We start from the raw sequence: 21,858 nt of genomic DNA on the forward strand, positions 1-21,858 counted from the left end.
TTAGTTTTTGTGAAGGTTGCCTTCTTGCTGTTAATAGCCTCCCACTTTTTTCCTTTTTAAGGTTTTCTTCATAAGAAGGATTTTCCTAAATAGAATTGCATGTTACATTTTCAGAAAGTCTTTGACCTTTCCAGTTCTGGCATAAGGAATTATGTGTAACTAATTGTAAATCAAATAGGAAAATTTATGCTATGTACAGAACAATTTTCTGGGTGAATTGGACATAGGTGAGTATCTGTCAGTGTCTGATTTAACAAGCAGAGAACTTTTATTTTATGGAGGGCTGTATGCCCAAATCTGTCTTGGTAATACTGCCATATATTTAAATAGTGTGTCACTTCAGTATGAAGTACGGATGCTCCAGGGGTGGTACATATAGCGTTGACAAAGTATGGATGTGGAAGGGCCATTCACAAAACAGTTTTGTGCAAGCAGGTAGTACATGTTAGGGCAGAACAGCACTGCTTGCCTTATGGCTTAGATGAGGATTTCAGGCTGCTACATGTTTTGGTGTGATTCTCTGGCTGGAATGTATTGGCCTCTGGATGTGCTCTGCTCCCTACAGAGAGGAGCACTCAGGTGGCTCCCTTAAATTATCTGTCTGAAAGTTATGCAGCCAAAGTTATGTGAGGTGATTCCCACACACAGGGACTAATTCAGAAGCACTGTGGTAAACTAGTTCCTCTCAGTTGTCCTGTTTGGCAAGTTAAAAATGCAATATTGATCAATGAAATAAAGTAAACATGGAAGGGGGTTGTCCAGACCCCTTAATACCATGATTATATCGCTGAATATAATGCCTCCAAAACACCTCCTCCACACCCTGGCCCCAAAAAAACATCCACGCAAACAAGCTTGCAGAAATTGTGTATTAAAAAATTAAAAATTAGGAAACATGAAATAGATTACCTGTATACTGCAGTTCATGTTGAAAACTACATGAAATCACCTCCAATATTATGAATGCCATTTCCATAGAAGTTTCTCCTATCTAGGTAACTGACCAAGTTGCATTAAGACACTGGCCTTGTTAGAAGCTCGCCTGGGAATGTGTGAGTTTCTGTATCGTTAGCTGCCTTGTTTCTAAAGTGTAGGAACAAGATTAGGTGTCACAGGGGTCCTGGTTCTGCTAGGTTAAACAAATCACTTAATCTGCCTTATTTTTCTCATACCAAATGGAGGTAATGAAACACACTTGCCTTTGTGAAGTGGCTTGATACCTGCAAAGAAAAGGTCTGTGCAGCAGGTGAGGACTTCCACCCTTTTTGTAACATCCTTGTAGGCATCCAGGAGTGAGAACTGGAGTTGAACATGTGCCTAAGAGTGCATGGACAAGAAGAACCTGAGGAATTCAAATCAGTTGCATAGTTGTATTGGAGGGTGTATTTAATGAGATGAGTGGCCTGTTCATTATGTTCTGAACTATGTAATTTTAATTAAAAATAAATAAAAACTATTAGCTGAAGTTTCATTTTTAATAAATACTCTGCCCCCCTATCGAATTATCTGTTGGAAGCGAGGTAGAAGAATAATACAAAGGTTCTCCCAAAAGGAAGACATTTTTATTAAATGAGGTTTACTGTTTTCTTAATTCTGTATTTATTTGCCTCCCATCCTTGACTTGCATGTGATGATAAGATATTCCATACTGTGAAGTTTGGCACCGAACAACAGAAGTGCATTTGCAATGGGTTCGACAATGATTCACTGTAGACCTGTGCTTTTTAACTAAAAATTGTTTCTCGTGCTCTCTGACTCTTCATTGTGCCATCGGAGACATAAACTATTAGAGGTGCAGGTGAAGGATAAAAATGATTTTTCTATGGGCACCATTAAATAACTGATTACTTTGCCTTTGCGAGGTTATAGCTGTTCTGTGTCGCTTTGTATGAGCTAGCTGCTGTGCTAGCTGCATGTTGTGTGATACTGTGCCGGTTGGTGACACAGCCTAGGACTTTTACTGTATGGCAATATCTTTTGCGGGTTGCTTGGTAAACATCTGTAGCATTTGAGTGGATCATTGCATTATCTGTTGAATTGATCTGTACCCGGCCACCCACACTTTTCACAGAAGATGTCTGAATTATGCTGGGTGTGTTCATCTGATGTCATGCTAATTAAATGCCTACTTGATTTGTGGTAGTATAAAGGGGACATTATTCTATAGCTGTTACTTTCTTAGAAACAATATTGGTAAAATATTTCCTGTAGGCTTTCACCATCTTGTTGATAAATAAGAAATGATCTGAAGATCCATTTCTCCTCCTCCCTGACCTTTTTGCTAATGGTTCTCCACATGCATACACACATCCTCTCTTCTCTCTTCTTACTTCCTCATGTGTATCTCTTCCTATCTGATTATATTTTAAAAGTGTGTGCCATATTCATCTCTGAAAATGAATAAGTAGATTTGCAATTATGGTTTTATGATCCATTAGCAAACAAGAACTGCACAGGTATGTCTGCACTGTCATCTTAACTCAGGAGCTTGTAGTTGAATCCAAGTATCCTGGTGGTGTTCACTGGTGTTCACTGGGGGAAGAAGGGATTAACATTTGAGCTCTGCTGATGTAGGTGGCATGGATGCAACTGCTCAAGCCACTTGTCTTTTTAAAGGCAGTCTGAACTCGACCCCTGATACCTGTATAAACACCATTAAGGAGAGCAAATTCCAAAGAATTCTTGTCATTTGATGTTGAAGGGGATAGAGTTAATGTGCTAGGGGGAGGATCACAAGGAGTACAGAATTAAATTAAGGTCTGGACAGTGATGTTTATCACGTTTTTGGAGGAGGCAGAACAGACAAAGCGAGACGGGAAGGATCCTGCTCAGATGGAAGACATCGTGGTTTCTGCTTGAAATAAAAAAGATTTCACGAATCTTCTACCAGAATTAAGGTTCTTCCAGGCAAGATGGTCTTTGGCCAGTTGAAGCTTTTCTGAGTGGAAGCAGGAAACTATTAAATGTAATGTAGAGCATGTGACTCAAAGCATGCCTGAAATGACTAGCAGAGGTAATTAAGGTAATTAATCTCTGCTATGATATCAATATATATCATTCCTTTTGGTTTTCTGAAGCTGATGAGATGTGTACTGTTGTTGGATAGACAGTAATGAAAATGCCAAGGTACTTTTTTGCAAGATATCTAACTGGGAAAAGTTGTATCATTGTAATTACCTTCCTGTGCTGTCTTCTTTTTTTTGTTCTAATATGGTTTACAGTATTCTTAGGAAATCCTAGCATTAAAAGTCAGTACCTTCATTACCATTATATGATATCCAGCACTTGCTTTAGTTCTTCCAGTTCTCCAGCTGGAATGAGAAATGTTATGATGTATGTGTGGGAGGGACGATAATGACTCATGGAAGTAATCTCCACTACTGCTGTTGACTTCGTGGGGGAAAGGAAATCCCATTACTTGTTGCTGGAGAGCTTTCCAGAGGACTAGATGTCCTATATGCCTAATGAGATATCCATCATTCAGATTGTTCTCTGTAATTTAGGAAAAGTTACAGGCATGAAAGACCAGATGGGCCAAGGTACTTCTATTGTCTTGGGCATGCCATGGAAGACAAGTAGTAGTAGTTAAAATTACAGTGATTGTGCTAGAGGCTTTCTGTGTAGAAATTCCCTGTTAAAGTATGTCTGTTCTGCTATTAGTCCATAACATTATCATTACTAGAATGTCTCAAATTAGTAAATTAAGTGGGAGGACCACTAAGTAATCGGGTGGCCAACTTCAGTTCTGTAGGTCATTTCATTTTGTATGCTTTTGTTATGGGGAACAGAATGTTACCACGTAGTAGAAGTGAGGGAACGGGCATGACATTTAAACAGGAGTTAAACCAAACCAGAAGCTTCCAAAGAGGAAGAGAGAAGGAGGGCAATACAAAAATGCATATAAGATATTCCAAGATATCGACATAGTAGATATGGATCTGTTTAAACAGTAAAAGTGATCCTGCTTGCCCTCCAAAACCAGTTACTTTAGCTTGCCCAGTGTTGTTCCTGGTTGTGATCCTTTGTGAGATGCCATTTCAAAATGCAAAAACAAAAACAAAGAAGAAAAGGGGATGGAAGGTAGAAAGAAGCATGGCTATACTGTAAGTTAGTATGAGAACTACTCTAGCCTTCATTATCTACATCTGTTTTCATTTCTACAAAGTTACAGCTTAAATGTAAAAGAAGAATTGAAAAGAAAATAGACTTGCTCATCAGAACAAATTGCTTCAATTAAAGGTTACAGTGGTTGGCATGAGCTGGTTGTTTTGTTTGGTTTTGCAGAGTGGACTCAGCTGAGCTGCTTGTTAAACTAATTAGATTTTGGCACTGGGAGTAGAGTAACATTTTCACAACTGTCTGCAGTTGTCTACCACTTTAGTGGGATTTTTTTGCAAAGATATACAACCTGCAAAATACCTTGTAGAAGTTTAACATGTTTGCTCAGCAGTGTCTTTAGAACATTTCAAGGTATTTTCTCACTACTTTGCCTTTACTTGGGATCTTGGATCGTATTGTTGTTTTATTGTTCTTAGAAGTTAAGAGTTAAACATTAGGAAATTTTTTCTGAGTAAGTGTATTCTTTTTCCTTCTATTCAGCTGATTTTAATAAAATGCTCACCTATCAGATACTAATTTAGCTCAGCTAGTAGACAATTCTTTTTGATGTAGAAATGTCAGGTTTTAAATTCTGGTGTCCGTTTCGAAAGGTGCTTAATCAATCATTAAAGCTCATGGCCTGCCATTGATCTTTGGGTATGATATGAATGAAGCATGATATCCTAATTGGAAAGAGTGGTACTGGGTTGCTTCCTACATATTTGTAGCACAGAAATCCTTATGGAGCTAGAATCCTTTATTTCTGTTTCATTCATTTACTCCAAATTCTAAATAAGGCATTTTCTTGTGGCAGTATCAAGTGATGTGATAGTATATTTTTTTTTTCCTTCAGTTTAAAACCTCTATTTAATGATACATGAATCGGAAGTACAGCATGGTTGTCAGATAACATAGAAATGATTTATCAGGCTGAATCACAGACAGAATAAAGCCGTTTCTCTTAAAACAGAAGTTAAACCACAAAAATTATAGATATGTTTAGGTTTGTATTCTTATAACTGACATGGATTTCAAGCTCTAGATACTGTTTGCACTTCTTTCTTTCTTCTGGGAATAGAGCTCTTACTTGAAAACTTCCAGTCTCTTTTTCAATTTCAAAGTACGGTATTGTACCGTTGCCTTACTTTTATATTCAAATATCTATCCTTTCAATAGGATGCTTTTCCATCTCCAATAAATAAAAGAAATAGTCCACAGATGTATTTTATTTCCATTGCAACAACTGTTATATTTTAGCATGTGCACACACAATTTCAATAAATTCGTGGCAAACGTGCCTTGGCACCTGTCTTGGCAGGCCTGAAAAAGGAGGAGGGCTTACAAAAATAATTAGAAACAAATGGCTGTGGCTTGCTGTTCTGATTAGCATTTGAGAGAGATTACTCAAGAGAAATCTTTCAACTGATCCAGGACCTTTCCAGGGATTTCTTCTCAGCTCTGAAGTTGGCTGGGAAGTTTTACACCACAGCAAAAGTACCTTCCAACTAGAATAAAAATTAAAATAGGGCAATCTGTAATTTTCTACTTGCTGCCCACTCACTTCCTGTCTAAAAGAAATGACTCAGTTTCTGCATCCCTGATCATCAAGTACCAAATCACCACTTGGCAGATCTGGAAGATGGACATCAGGATGATGGATATCAGGATATCAGGATATCAGGGTGATGGGTGACACCATTCTGTGAGACGGATCAGTGGTTGGAATCCAGGCAGTCTTACTTATTCCCAGGTCTGGAAGTGGTCTGATTACGTCAGGGAAATGGGATGGAAAACAGTTGCTAGTTCTCCTCATCTTACTTATGAGGATCTTGGAGTTTATGGCAGATGAACAGAATTTCTTCAAGGAAAACTAGGATAGTGCAGGTCATGGTACTGAGCATTGCCTGGAAGCTGATACCAGAAATTCTCCTCAGTGAAGGTCTGGAGGAGTGAGCACTTGAAATAAGCAATTTTCCTGCTTACTTTCCTTGGAGTAAGCAGTTTTTCTTCTGCCTTGCTTGCTGAAGGCAGAGATAACTCATAATGAAGTGATTCAAACTAACGCTACTTTGTTAATGAATGAGAAATAAGTGGAATGGATGCTTGCTCATGTGTGATAACTCAGGGTAGAGGAAGTACAGAACACGGTGGACAGTTTTGAGGGTAAAACATGTGCTGTGCTTTGTCTCTACTAAGGACAATCTCATGTCTCCTCGGCTACTTTGCATAGCTTAGCTAGTGGGGCCTGTCTGTGGCTGAGTCTTCCATGGCAGTTGCCTGTAGGATACAGTAATTCTCTGAGTCAGAGACCATCAAGCATACTACTGTTTAAACAATCTCAGGCTGTAAGTGTTTGATTATCCCTGTCTCATGTTTGTGGGTGGGGTGTTTGATGAAGAGAGCACCAGGCTCTGTCTCCCTTTTTAGGTTCTTCCCTCTGCTTTAGAATGCTCAGAGACACAGACTTGTTTAATGCCTTCCTCCTTCTGATATATCTCATGTGGATTTAAGTGAATTTGGTAAGGGCAGGATTTCACCTACTAGCAGTTTCAGTTGGAGAAGTCCCCTCAAAGACAGTGACAGAGTTCTGATCTTTTTAATAGATGTATGTGGTAGGAAGGGAAGGATTTCTCCTAGATACAGATGTGCTGATCTTTCTGAAATTAAATGAGAGAGTATTTGGTCATTAATTGTAATGTGAGCTGGACCAGTCCAAAGCCTGAGAACACACACTCTTCCACTTTCTTTTAGTTATTCAAGTCTATGGCAAATCCTGCACTTCCTGGCATGGCATGCCTGGCACTCCAGTGTATTTCTATAGCCAGCACTGTCTGACCCTGTTCCTTTCACTAACACTAACAGTCTGAAAATTTCTGCTTGATTAAGTCTTTAAGCTGACTCTGGGACATGTGGTTGGAATAACTAGAATGAGTTCCAAAATGCTGTTAAGCAACATCTATGTGGGCTTTGCATATCAACATCTCCATTAACTTTCTCAGTTCACTGCACTATGCTTATGAGTGAGTAAGCACTGTTTGAAAGAAGTTACACCCTTTATAACTTTTGCTGAAGAAAATGTTACAAAACATTCTGTACCAAAATTTCTGCTTATTCAGGCAGAATCCTTCTTAGAGAGTTTTTAGGCTTTAATTAAATAAATGGTCTAGGGCAATTACTTAATTCTAAAATAGGAAACAACAAATCTCTGGAAAAGAGGATTGCCCAAACTGGAAAATAGTTGACAGTAACATGCTATGGGATTTTAAGAGTTTAAGAAATTTAAGCTGATATTTGTTGGAATATTTGGATACTGTCCTATAGTTTAGTGAAGAGAGTAGAGGACAGGATTTTTCAAGCTGGTTACTCATATCGCTATGTAGCTGCATGAATCAGCTATTGATGATTTCTGTTTTGATCTTACACATGATGGTGGTCATCTTTTTGAAAACAAACATTACTTCAGTCAGAGTAATGGAGCACTGAATAGTCTGAAATCTGCAAGTGGCTTATGGAAACTAGTTCCATCCTAGAGGGCTGAGTGCTTTAGATAGGTGGGCAATGGTGGGGTTTGCTTGGAACTAGGATATCTTTGGGGGACAAGGGAGTGGCAGGTATGTGATCCTTGCACCTTCTTTCAGTAATTGAAAATGTTAAAACCCTGGTTTTGAATGAACGGGGAAAGAGTGACTTTTTGGTTTACTTGCCAAGTTGGAAGCTATCAGTACCACTCTTAGTGTTGCATCTGTCAATTTTTTCTTTAAAATGTTTGTACTATTGTTTCTAAAATGTTATAACATCCCATTTGTAGGTGACTGGGTCTGTTTACTGATGAACTTGTGATTGAAACAGATCAGATCGAACCTAGCAAGTACTGACTAATCCTGCAGAGAAATGATAGAAGAGTGAATAAAAGAACAGGTTCCTCTAGTTTAGGTTGAGTCCTTGTCAGTTTGTGTTGCTGGGGTTTTTTTCATAGCTGTGTTCAGCAGGGATTAATATTAATCAGTACCTGTCACTGTATTCCTTGCTCCTGTCAGCTTTCCTTCTGCACATCCCTTGTGAGCTGAGTGTCTTAGAGCCTCTTTTCAGTGTGCAATTAATCTTTAGGGTTGGGGCTTCTCCTGATGCTTTGATGAACACTTACATGTATAGCAATTTCTTTCAGCAGTGACAGATCATTTGCTCACCGGACAAGGGCAGAGTAAAAAGGCAAAAAAACGAAAAACCTGCTTCCAAAGCTGACTACCAATGAGTTGTTCAAACCAAGTAATGCTCCCCCCCTTCCTTCCCCACCTTTTCCCCCCTCCCCCCAAAAAACAAACCCCCAAACAAAACCCAAACAGAAGATCCCCCCACCGCCGCGTCCCCCACCAAGGTAACCAAGGTACATGTATTTCTCAAAATGGCATTGCAGGACATGAGGCAAAACAAAGACAAAACTTAATGGTCCTGGAGTGATTACTAAAATGATAGCTGTTGGGTTTTCAGGGCCTTGGTTGCTCTGTGGGCTTGAGAGGTTTTCTCATTAGCTTTTATATGTTTCCTAACAACAATGAAATGAACCAAGCAGTAGACTTTTGAAAGAAGATTGCAGTTCATGGGTAGTTAAAGTCACTATTCATCAGTAGCATGATTTAATACTGATCAGATGGTTTTATATCTAGAATGTGCTTTGTGTTATGTTGGAGTGATTCATTATTTATTTCATGTTGGCTGTCTTGTGTGTAATACGTGATCTCTGTAAAATCCCTGTAGTGTTGGCAGTTTTCAGAGATTTGGGTAAGAAAGACCTAATTAATGCCTTATCTCTTCTTGCACCCTCCCTACTGATGCTTTTTGTTGCTTGTGGTGCCTGTTGTTCTGTGCTGTTCTCTGCTCTTCAAAGAACTAATGCATAGTAAGAGCTGATTTATTCTGTGGCAGGAAGCATAAGCTCTTTGAAGAATCTATTCAGTTGCAAGGTTGCTCAAAATAACCAGCACTTGAAGGTTTGTCTTTTATCTGATCAAATAAATTCTGTAAAATATGGCAAAATTGCTTTTTTGATGCTTATTACTGTCCTTGGGCTGGAGGGCAGCAGTACCACTTCGCTTTTGAAGCTTCTTGCACAGACTTTGTTGCAGAGAAACTCATGTAATATATAAACATTGAGGGTTGTACTGTGATAGTTGCGGAAGTTGATCAGAGCCACAGAACATATCAAAAAGCTCTGAGGTATTACTTCATGAGTAGCTCCTTTCCTCACCTGACTACAAAAATTAATATTTGAAGCCTTGTCTATTTTCTTACTATCGTAAACCTGAAAATCTTGGGGAAGATGGAGAACTGATTTATAACGCACATATCAATAACAAAACATAAACACTCACAGTAAACTGCTTGATGTTGAAACTCAATACAGCTGTCATATTGGCAGAAAATCTGCCACAGATAGAAATAAGATTGAACAGTTGTATCACGCAATGTTTCTTAAAAGACACCTCAATTAAGACTTAGCAGACATTAGTGAAAGTTTTAAGGGTTGGATCTTCTTCCGAATATGTGCCCTTGACCACACTAATGTAACTGTTGAGACGAAGAAGCAGGTCTTTTAGAAGACAAAGATTAATTGGGGAAAAATGCCCGAATCTTACCTGCAAGGCCATTTCTCCAGTGGAATTTTTGTTGGGCTTACCGCTCCATGTCGGGTTCTGACCCAAAGGGCGGCAGAAGCCCTCAGCAGAGCAGATGAAGCTATGCATTCACAGCCTGGCTTTGTTCCAGGCTATTATCTAGAGCTTTAGTGGGACTCATGAGCATCTGGTGTTTGTTTTTTGCCTACTGAAAGAAGGAAGAGCTGAGAGAGTGGCCATAACCTGTTTGAACTGATATGCTCTGTTTAATGAACAGGAGACCATATATTTGCTAACTGATGTTTTTGAGTCTTCCTGGAAACACATTTAAGCACAGTAAATGAGTGAAATCTGCTACGGACTGCATAGACAGGTCCACTTCATTTGGAACCATTGTTTTAATTGAAAAGTTTAAGATCTGGGCAAAGTCCTTCAAGAAGTTACCATCCCACTCATTGTATCTCCATGCTTCCTTCTGGTTATGGCATTGCACTCAAAATGTTTTGACAGAGTATCTTAATACAGCAAATAGTGAAAGGTGAAAATAGTGAAATTAATTTTTTGGGGGGTGGGAGGGGGGAACCCCAAACACCTGGGTATTACCATGATTCAGTTAGCAAAGTTAGACCAAAACATCCTGCCCCAAATTTTTAGGAAGAAAAATCTAGAGCTGAGGTTAGGGGACAGTATTTAGGTGCTTGATACACTTTTGAGAATGCAGGAATGTCTAATCTTGACTTTAGCCTCCAAACTTAAAAAAACTCAAACAAACAAACAACACTCTCATTGTTTTTCTTGTCAACTGCAAATACTCATTAAACAGCTGTTAAAGTGAAATTTTTGTAATTGGAAGAGAAGCATATACTCGAAGTACTTGATAGCTGCTTGTTACCACTTCATCTCCATTTGACAAGAGTCAGGAGCACAGCTTTAAGGTTATCTGTAGTATGGGTGTAGGCAAGTAAATAACACCTCATGGAAGACTTGTGTTTGATTTCAGAGGGTCAGAGTGTTTAATGTATGCACACAGTCCGCTCTATACGTTCTAACCGCTTCTGATGTCTGGTGGTTTTTTGTGGCCACTACTTCAGAAAAAAAGTGAAAGTAAATGGAAAGAAATAAAGTAAAAGCAGACAATCTAATCTTTTTTGAAGTAATAAGGATTCAATTAATGATTTTTATTTTTTTTTGAGTTTGTGGGGTTTTGTTAGCTGAATGTGCTGCATAGTCCTCACCGTCATGATTTGGGAGATAATTAGAGGGTTTGTAATATCCCACTGGTTTGATCACAACTTCTGCTCGTGACATTTTATAATGAGTATATAGCTTATAAATAACATTTCGAAGGTATAAGGTTATACAGAGATAATTGCACAGCTGAAATGCATTGGCACAAGGCCAAAGGCTAAGCACTTTCCACCATCCCTTCTAAATTGAATAACTTCACTTTATGAAGTGTATCATCAGAAATTGTTTTCATTACTCCCAGAGGGCAAATTAAGGTTAATAAAAATCTAATTCTAGATTACCTGTATGCGTGAATATTTGTATTTTTAGAATCTTTCTTTGTCAATTACATTCCTCACTGACTGTGTATATGCGAATACAAGCACATAGGTAATAGTTTCAGCTCATGTGTTTCTACAATTTTGAACTGTTTTACTTCTCTGAGACAGACTTCCTCTAAACATGATTGTGAGACCCAGCAGGATTTTTCAAACTGAACAAAACTAAACACGCTCCTTCCACTAAGCCGTTATTTCTCACATCCCCTCAATCCCACCATCCTGAATTCCACTTGATCCACATAGCAGCCATTTGACCCATCCGCTTCAGTCCTCAAAGCCAATATTTGTATATCCTCTTCTTTAAATGTTATGTTAAATAGCATATCCTTCATACAAGGCAACCCAGTATTTTCTGGATTCTTAGGCAATCTGAGAAACCCTTTAGTAAAGGTGAATTAGGGGGAAGGTTTTTCCACTTTCTCCCTGTGATAAATTAGTTACATATATAATCTGAAATAGCACACACACGTTGGAGTCGCCTCTTTTAGTACTCCACTTTTACAACATTGTAGTCTTGTTACAAGTGCCCTCTTCTTTTCTCTTCACTCTTGCTGCTCCATGCCCTCCTCTTCTCACCACTCCCCAAAAAAGAGGACTTCACTGCCGTGATAAGACAGCTGTTTCTGCCTCTTAGCATAAGAAAGAACATTGTGTATAAAGAACAGTGTAAGAAAGGGCATAGTGTACAGTAATATTTACCTGGGATAATCTTTCAGCCTCTATCACTGTGTGGTTCGGGGACTTGCTTTTTCAGAGATGGTGTCTTTATCACTTGGTGGATTTTTTTTTTTGTCTATGCATTTATCAATTTTTAAAAACCTATGTACTTTTATAGCACCAAGAATAGCTTTTGGCAGAATTATCCTATTACTAACATTTTGGTATCTTTTTTAAAAGAAAGGGCTTTTCCACCCCAAAAATTAAATTATGGAATTAGTAAATTGCTTTTGTTGATCTTAACATTAAATGAAAAAATTTCACACCAGTTAGTTAATATCCTCAGTCTATTACAGTTCCAATACTGAGAACAAAGCATTAGGAAAACCAAAGAGAAGTCATAATTGGGAATGCTTGGAGAAAAATAAATCATGTTACCATTTATAAATCTATGCAGCCTGTTATGCAATTGTTGCCTTTTTTTTTTTTTTTTCTTTGTTGGATGAAACCACGTTTAAACAATTTTTTCTCACAGGTTATTGACATGCCAGAACACAATCCTGGAGATATGGGTGGAACAATGAGACTGGGGAAGAGGAGGACTGTTTTCAAAACACAAAATTCTGTTTTAAGTAAGTTACATTTCTGCTCTTATGACTTGCCTTTTGGATAGGAACTCTGTAACATGGCAAAGCAAAAATGCCAAAGCACATTTTGTTAAAGGACTACAACCTCAAGCAAGCATTGGGTGACAGTTTCCCTGAGCTCATTCACTCTGAACCTGTTCCCATATACATTTACCCAGGATCAGAATGTAAAGAAAGAATAAGACATCTGGAAGTCCCAGTGAAAAGGTCAGTTAGGGTCCAACGCTTTAAATAAACAATGAGGAAACAGTTGCGATAACTGAAATGCATTTTATGGTGGTTTAATTCATTATTTTCTTGGGAAGATTAGGGCGTTTTCTTCCTGTTTTCTTTATGAGTTGATAGGACGTGTGAACCAGGGCTTCTTGTTCTACCCCTGAAGCCTTTTGGTAGAACTAACCCAAACTCCTACCCATAATGCTCTTGCCAGACCTAAACATTGCTTGCCGTCCCCTAGAGTTGCCAGTACACCTCAGCCTTCAACGTCATCTGGCCTCGCTGCCTTAGTCCTCACCTTGTCTTGATAATGTTTGCTAGTTTGTATCCTAATTATAGCCAGGCTCTGCTTAACTCCAGTCTCTGATCCAGCACTGCCCTAGGCCTAGCCCAGCCCTGGAAACAATCTTGTTTTGGGAAAGCAAATTATTTGTTGTAGGAAAGGAAGATGATTTGCTGTAATGGGATGCTTCAAAAGGCAAAATAAAAGCAACCAGGATATAGAATAAATAGTTCAATTTGATCGATATGTATTTTAAAATTGAAGTAATACTTGTCTCCTATTAGTCAGCCTATTATACAGTAGCAATATAAGTGATGCTGAAAATGTGTAAAAAGTGGTTTCTTGTCTATCGATAAATATGGGAATATTTCTTATATCGCCCTGCCCCTGACATTGATCTGAGCTACTACTATATTTAGCTATGTTGAACTTACGGAATGTATCCTTCTGAGCTTTAAAAAATGACACCTACTTCAACAGGAGGCCAAAGTGTAATACATATGCACATTTAATGAAAAATCTGCCTTTCTAGAGAATGGCCGTGCTAATGATCTGACTGACCGGGGTGATACTTTGCCTAGGTGTGATATAGGTATGCATATCACAATGCACAAGTTGTTCTGTGGCCTAAACACTTCTTGGAAAGTTTAATAAAAATTAATGTGTGTTGTAACTCTTGACCAGTATTACGAGTTGTATAGTTGACCATATTTATCAAAGACTCATAGAAAGCTCTGGTAGTTTACTCAGGAAAGATGATTCCTGTGTCTAATGCTTTACAACTTGAATGGAAATAATGGTTTTGAAAAGGTGGTTCCTTAAAATTAACACATATACCACTTTCGGTAAAATTGCAGTACTATCACTCTACAATTTTTAGAGATCTTCTTGGCGGTCTAGTTCTTGTACCAACTCCTAAGCGATGTAGTAATCCTAATGACACTAGGATAAATTGAGAGCAAAGTTTGAGCCGTGACTGTAAGTGAGAGAGATGATTAAATTCTGGTTTACTGATACCTCTAACTTACTCCTTGTTGCTCTGGAATGTAGAGTGTTCCAGATTAGGCTCACAGGACTGCAAGAGTCATTTGGGTAGTGAGATCAGGAAAACAGAAAAACAGTATTCTCTGTTTGTCATTGGAGATGGTATGCCAGCTGCCATGCATAATCTATTAAAATGGAACATATGCTACTAAAATGCTTCCTTCATTGCACCTTTTGCATACGACTGTTGTAAACCCCTGAAGGGATTTTATGTTGCTTGTTCACTTAAACATTTTTTTTATTTTATTTTTTGCTTTACAATTTAAATTAGTTTAAGCGTGGCCTTCAGATTCTAGTCTACCTAAGCTATTTCTGGTCAAGAAACGTTGAATATGAATCCTGAATAAACTCAGGTAACAGTAAATTAAAAGAAACTAGTCATCACTCAGAAAAACAGAAAGCTGGAGTGAGATGAATAGCGTCCTGTTATGTTTTACATGTGAAATTTTTTTGAGGTTTAAATTACAAGAAATAGTTGTAACAACTATTAAAGCAACACATTAGCATTAATTTCTTTTTTGTTGTATATTCAGGGAAACTTTACGGTGATGAAATGTTTGTAGAGGAGCGACACAGGCATCGATATGAGGTAAGCATTGCTAATGTACTTTGTGCTCAAAAGTTAAAGGTTAAGCAAATCGTGTTTCTCTTGGTAGGCACGATTCTCCTTAAAGCCAATGGGAGATTTCTTACATAAACATAACCCAAAATTTAGTAATGGTTAGATATTATAGTTTAGATCGAAAGGAACCTCTGTAAGTCTTCTGGTCCAGCTCCCTGTTTGGAGCTGAGCCAAGTTCAAAATTAGATCAGGCTGCTCAGGATATTGTCCCATCTAGTTTTGAATCTCTCTGATGAGAGAGGTTCCCCAACATCTTTGGACAATCTGTTCCAATGCTTAGCCACTTCATTGAGAACCCTTTTTTCCCTTATATCTAATAAGAGATTTCCTTGGGCAGTTTGTCTCTTAGCTCTCAGTCTTGTGCTGTGCATCTCTAGCAGAGTCTGGCTTAATCTTCTTTATACTGTCCCATTAGATAGTTGAAGTCAGCAATGAGATTTGCTCTTTGCTTTCTCTTCTCCAGGCTGAACAAATCCAGCTCATCCAGTCTCTCATCCTATGTTGCATGTGGTCCAGCCCCCTAACCATCCTGGTTGGACCTCCTATGGACTTGCAACATCTTGTCACTCTCTTTCTTGTACGGAGGGACCTGAAACTAGATGCTATTGCAGAGGTGTTCTTGCAAGTGTTCAGTAGAGGGGAATAATGTAGTGTACTGTTTCTGTGGTAGAACGTGCAATGTCTTAGCAAAATGGTCTTGGAGAACCATGTCAGAGATTACCTGACTTGACTCCCTGTGAAGTATTTGAAAGGTAAAGGCTTATAATCCTTAAATACATCGCTCCTTGGCTGATTTGGCTTATTTAAAAACTTAGATTATGTTCAGGTAGTGCACATTCTTTCATAGTCTAAATGCAGGCAGACTTCAGGTATCTACAACTCAGAGGCTAATTCAGATCACTTGCTTCCTACCATCCAACTCTGTAGGCCCCTTGTATAGGTCCACTCCTCTGTTTGAGAACATCTGAGCAAAGGTGTCTGTGTACATTCAAAATACTGTCATTCAAGGAGACAGGCAAGAGGTGGACTCCTAGAGTTATCTCTGAGATAGTTCAGAAGGGACCTGACTCCATCAGTATCTCCAGAGGGGCCTGAGCTATGAGATGTGTGCATGCTACAAACTGATTCAGACAATGTTAAGTTTCTTTAAAAAGCTGTGAGGAGAATGTGATGGTGGTAAAGGTGCTCAGAGTTTCAATATTAACTGAGTGGTTAGAATGTCACCAAGGAAATGAAACAGCTCACTGCAGAGCTCCTCAGTCTGAATGAGGAGCTGAACCACAGCTTGTGTCATAACCACTGAAATGCAGTGTTCAAAGAGGAGGTCAGTCTTTATGCCTGCTGTAGTGAGCTGTTTGAAAAATGAGGAATGCAAGCTGCTCAGAATCAGGAGGACAGTAAGCAGAAGGGACCCTGTCTTTAATCTTTTGAATGTTAAGTAGTAAGTTTTAAAATTACTGATTCATCTCATATTTAATAAGCATGCCCACTTTTACAAAGTCATACCAGAGAGTTGTTAAAACAAGAAAGCAAAAGTTCCCAACTCTTTTCTCAATTCTTTTCATTCTTGTATGCATACTAAAACATTACAATTAACTACTACTGTTTGTTAAACCAAAAAAGAAATAGAACTACAGTTATTATGACTTTCAATATTTCAGGTCAACCCAGAATTGACTCACTGCTTTGAAGAGAAAGGTTTGAAATTCGTTGGCCATGATACAGAAGGGAACAGAATGGAAATTATTGAACTGGAGAGTGAGTGTCTTACTTGTCTGTAGTACTTTCCGCATCTGTTAAAACCATGTAAACTATAGGTTGTTAAATGGCATGTAGGCACAATATTTAGCTGTCATAACAGCCAAGATCATGGTTGGGGGATAGTGCTGACTCCACCTGTCTATTACAATGGGTGAAGATTCAGAGGATGTTAGGAGAAGTCTTACACTTCTCAAGGATTGTGTGTGTATTTGTTTATCAGGGAGAGACACGTTCCTTTTCCAAAAGGTCATAATTCTACCTCAGTGAGATATGGCTATGTAGAATCATAGAGTGATTTGGGAGGTCATCTAGTCCAACCCTCTGCTTCAGCACAGGGCTACCTTCAAATATAGATCAGGTTGTTGAAAGCCATATCAGTCAAGTTTTGAGTATCTCCAAGTATGCTATTGGTTGGACTTCAAACCACTCACCACTACTCTTTGAACCCAGCAGTCCAGCCATTTTTTAATGCACTTGGTAGTCTACCCATAGTCCATAGCTCCCAACTTAGATGTTAGGAAACCATATCAAAAGCCTTGCTAAAGTCAGGATAAAGGAAGGCTACTGCTGTCCCTGCATCCAAAGACTGATTGTTCCCAAGCTTGTTGTGCCCAATTCCCTTCCTGTCCTTCGTGTGTCTGGAAATGCCTTGGAGAAGGATTGGTTTCATGATCTTGCCATAAACTGAGGTTAGGCTGACTGTCCTGTAGTTCCCTGGATCCTTCTTTTTGTCTTTCTTGAAGAAGGGCATGGTGACTGCCTTTTTCCAGTCATCAGAGACCTCTCATGATCGCCTTGGCCTTTTAAATATAAAAACCAGCTTCATGATGACAGTGGCCTGCTCCCTAAGCACTATATTCTTAGTCAGGTCCCAATAACTAATATATGTTCAGTTTGCTTGAGTATATGAAATATGTATACATGCAATATAGCCAAAGTATAAAACATCACTGGAATATATTACCTAGAGAGGCTGTGAAATCTCCATCCTTGCAGATAGAGACCTTAAAAACTTGACTAGACAAAGCTGTCAGCAACCTGATTTAACTTTGAACTTGATGCTGCTTTGAGCAGGAGGTGGGACTAGAGACTTCCCAAGATGCCTTCCAATCAGTTTGTGTCTCCTTCAGTTACCCTCTGTTTAGAATCATAGAAAAAAGTATGAAAATCAAATAGAAAGCAAACTCCTTTCTTTCACAGAAGTGATTCAGGTAGATGAGGGTTTGATACTGTGGAAATCTGGTAGATTTGGACTACTTTACCAAGTAAGACTTGATGTCTTTTCTAAAACGTTCTGAAATAAAAAGGAGCTACAGTGCATATGTTTGTTGAATGCTACACAGAGTAGCTCTTAGAAACAATCCCTTTGATTTTGCTTGATTCTTTGATTAACTCCTTGCTGTTAAGTCACTGTTGGCTAGATGAGTATCAGGCACTTGAAGATGCAGGCTACCTTACAAGATTTTTTTTTCTTTTCTTATGTGGCCCCTAATTGCCATTGGTTAAGATAAACTCCATGCACAGAAACATAAATTTATCATAAGAATACATTATCATCCTATGGAGTGCTATTTGTGAAGTGATGCTCCTGAGAATTTATTTTATATACTCCATGGTATGTTGAACAGTGCTGTAATTTTGAACTAGGGTTTGCATATAGACACCTACTTACAGTGTCAAGCAACTGCACCATAGAGAGTAATCGGAGAGCAAAAGATACATGTGAATTCATAAACTACTAATTGTCATGGTGTTCTTTGCTTAGCTTGTTCCTGATAGATTACCTCTGTTACGCATGCTGATGTTGGGAGGCTATTTCGTCTGCCCTGCATGAAACAACTTCTCTATAGAGATCATCATGAAATAAATCAGGCAGAATTTTTAAATCGCATGTTACTGTGAAAAGAATGAAAGCACCAGTAAGACCTGGAATTATTTTGCAGTGTGCTGCAAGGAGACTGATTACTAAAGAAAAACTGTCATCATAGGGAGGAGGGTGGGTTGGAATAGAAGCACAGGAATAACACTTCACCAGATAGCTTAGGCAAAGCTTTTAAGCAAAATATCCCCACAGGAAATATTTACTTCTTTGTCATTGTCTTGGTTTACAGCTTTAAAGGACTAAATTGCATGGTAGAGAGAAAGAAGTTAGGGGATAAATTTAGGATCCAGGTTCTCTTTAAGACATAGCGGCAGAGAGAAGAGCAGTATTCTAGATCATATAGTTTATCTTCATAGAGGAAGAACCCAGCTTTCTTGTTATAATTTATTCTGTACTGCAGAGAAATTCCTTGAATATTTGGGATTATTTTGGAAATTGTTGAACCAGAAGAGATCTGTGGTTAATTTTGTCCAGTGTCCTGGCACTAGAAGTGGTTAATGTTAGCTCCTTTAAAACAATATTCAAAGAAGGAACGATGCACAGCATGGAAGAGTACGAAAACATTTTTCCTTCCTTATCCTTTCAAAGAGGACAGAAGGGAAGCAGAACAGTAGTAAAGAGGTGCTTTTATTGGGAAACAGCTGAAGATTTAAGAGAAGATGAAGCACCATGGCTTGTTTAGCTTAGCAGGCAGAGTTGAATGATGGTGGTATTGTCAGCCTTAATCATACAGGCCAAACAGCAGGAAAGAAGAGCACCATAAGAAATGGATATAAGTTGGCTGTAACAAAGATAGCCTGTGAATTAGGAAAAGGTTTCTAAGCAAAAGGAGAGAGTATCAGAAGAGGTTTTTAGTGGGAGCAAAAAAACCTAGGGGATGTTATGGCAGAGCCTTGACCCTTTTGTGTGTGAGACTACATGATATCGCTGCGTTCATGGAGACATCATGAACGCAGTAACAGGAGACTGGACGTAATGTCCCAGGAGAACCCTTCCAGGCCTAATGATTTGGAGCTTGTTTTTCCCCAGTTTTGTCTGTATGTTGCTTTCCTATCCATCTCTTAGCATGTAAATAGTTGCTGTATGGTAACGCTTGGTCTTTTAGGAGCTGTTTTATTTTTCCCTCAGATATGTATGGTTGCATGTTCTGAATATACATGCATAAATATATATTGGAAATCAAAATACTATGAAAATAACATGATAAATGTAGACTTTGTGGTTGTTCCCCTCCCCCCCCCTTACATGTCAGTACAGGTTTATTATTCAGCTTTTAATTACATCATTGTGCATGTTAAGGTTGAATCACAGGATGATTTTTCCTTAATTTGCCTTACTTACCTTCTGCTCTGTTGTCAGTTGCTTTTTGTGGAAAAAGTTACGGTTCCTGCTGCCTCACCCTTAAATTCACACATGCTGATCTGGCTTCTGGACTCCTGTGTGAAATCTTCAATAATCTTTTTTCCTAACAGTTGTTCTGCTATCTTCTTCCTACATCTTATAATTTTCTTTGACATCTATCTTGTAGATCACCCATATTTTGTGGGAGTTCAGTTCCACCCAGAGTTTTCCTCAAGACCTATGAAACCTTCACCTCCATACCTTGGACTGTTGCTAGCAGCAACTGGGACACTCAATGCATACCTGCAACGTGGATGTAAATTGTCTCCAAGGTAATCTTTCTTACTTATTTGCCTGCAGTTTGACAGTCACATTTTTGGAGGGACTATCCTGTCCTTCAATTCAGAAGTCCAGAAGAGGAAAAGGAGTTCTTCATGTATTGATTTACATGTTCCTGTGCATGTCTGCATAAACCTTAGTGTAAAAGTATCTGTAAGCAGTAAGCACAGTTCCTGACTTCCTCCTTTTCAGAGGCTATTGGGGCTAAAGCCAGATCCATACGTTATAACCAGAAAGAAGTAAAAAACCTTTAGTAAATTCATGTGAAGTTAGCGGCCTCCTGCGTTAACTTTCATTAATGGTCGTTTTGCAGGGAAAGAGATTTGCTGGAGGATCAAGCATTGGAGTGAAATTCTTACGTAGTTGTATTTGAATGATAATAGTAAAAAAAAAGAAAACACTGATTTTATTTTGCAGTAGCTAAATAATTAATAACATCTAGCAGAGACAGGCCTGAAACAAAACAATTGGGATCTTTAGACTTATGGAAGGGTTTGGATCTAGATCAAAACTGGATGGTTCAGCCAAACTAAAATCTTTTGTCCCTTGGACACAGAGTTCTTTGGTTTATTGAATGTAGCAATAGTTTTTAGCCAATGTTAACTCATTCTTGTTTATTTCAATGATATTAATAACAGTTACAATTTCATTACAATAACAATAATAAAGAGGTCAGAGGAAAGCCTAGGGTATGATAACAAAAATGAAAAAAAAAATTAAAAAAAAAATCACAGAATGACTGAATAATAACACAGAACAGATCCAACTCTGGCTTAGTGGCTTTTCCTCTAAACAAGGCACCAAACTTACTAGTTTTATGGGTTACTTTTTTTTTCTTTCTTTTTTTTTTTTTCAGCGTTGCTTTCTATTAAAATGAGGTCCTTTTCTTAAGCAAGAAATAGAAATTTTATTCAGGTTTCAGTAGTAATGGAAAATAGCCAAGCCAGAAATTATTGGAAAATACCAATGGAAAATACCAATACCATATTTGGTATCAGTTATCTTTCATAAATGCACTTCATCTTTGCTCACCCTGGCCAGTTGTGCAATAATGTACACCCAGAGAGAATTTCTTTCTGATCTGCAGACTACAGCTTGATGCTCCTGTTATCTTAGTCGGTCATTGTTATTAGCGGTCATAACATTATCTACCTTTTAAAATTTGTGCTTGTGCATTACACAGGTCAAATTTTTGTGGTGATTGGCAGGAGGGAGTCTTCAAGCACAGTGATCTTCAGTCTTTTCCTCTTGTGGGCACTCTCTGCCTCACAGTTCATCTTGTTTCCCAGGTCCCAATATCCTTTCTTTCACTGCTTCCTCCCATAAGTATACCTATTCATGTCTCTGAGATAATGAAAAACTACTCTTTTTGAATGATTGATCTGCATGTGTCCTGTTAATTTAAATTTAAATCCCTTAGCATTGTAGCAGATATGTTTTCTAACCTTGACTTTAAGTTTCAGCAATTACTAAATGTGCCACACTTACACTTATTTGAATTAATCAGTAAAAAAGTATACCCAACTCTTTTTCTTCATGTTCATACAATAAACTCCAACCAACACTTAAACATTTAGCAAAGACAAAAATTAATACCCCAAAACGTTATATATAAAAATACAAATTTTACCATTTACCTAGTTACACAGCAATCAAGCAAACCCCTCTGTCTTGAGAAAGAGCATTGGAATAGAAAAATATTTTGAGGCTAAAAGAGGAGCATTTTGCAGGGAAGAACATTCAGGAGGGAATTTGAGTGCTAATTACAGCACACCCACTCATATTAAC

The 21,858-nt window shown here is 38.3% G+C and overlaps 1 protein-coding gene across 8 annotated transcripts in view; it reads left to right on the top strand.

Moving 5' to 3' along the window:
- The window catches only part of CTPS2 (CTP synthase 2), an 89,884-nt gene that overhangs the window by 43,614 nt on the left and 24,412 nt on the right, over positions 1–21,858 (top strand). For 7 of the 8 annotated variants that reach the window (XR_012040049.1, XM_072849303.1, XM_072849311.1 and 4 more), the window contains 4 exons: positions 12,471–12,567; positions 14,659–14,714; positions 16,409–16,505; positions 19,919–20,063. Coding sequence is in view for 6 of the 8 variants with exons in the window: in XM_072849303.1 (XP_072705404.1) it covers positions 12,471–12,567; positions 14,659–14,714; positions 16,409–16,505; positions 19,919–20,063 (395 nt within the window). In the remaining 2 variants the exon portion in view is untranslated. The remainder of the gene's footprint in view (positions 1–12,470; positions 12,568–14,658; positions 14,715–16,408; positions 16,506–19,918; positions 20,064–21,858) is intronic. The other variant, XR_012040051.1, reaches the window with a different exon arrangement.

This window comes from Ciconia boyciana, chromosome 1 (assembly GCF_034638445.1).
Source record: "Ciconia boyciana chromosome 1, ASM3463844v1, whole genome shotgun sequence".
Taxonomy (NCBI): Eukaryota; Metazoa; Chordata; class Aves; order Ciconiiformes; family Ciconiidae; genus Ciconia; species Ciconia boyciana.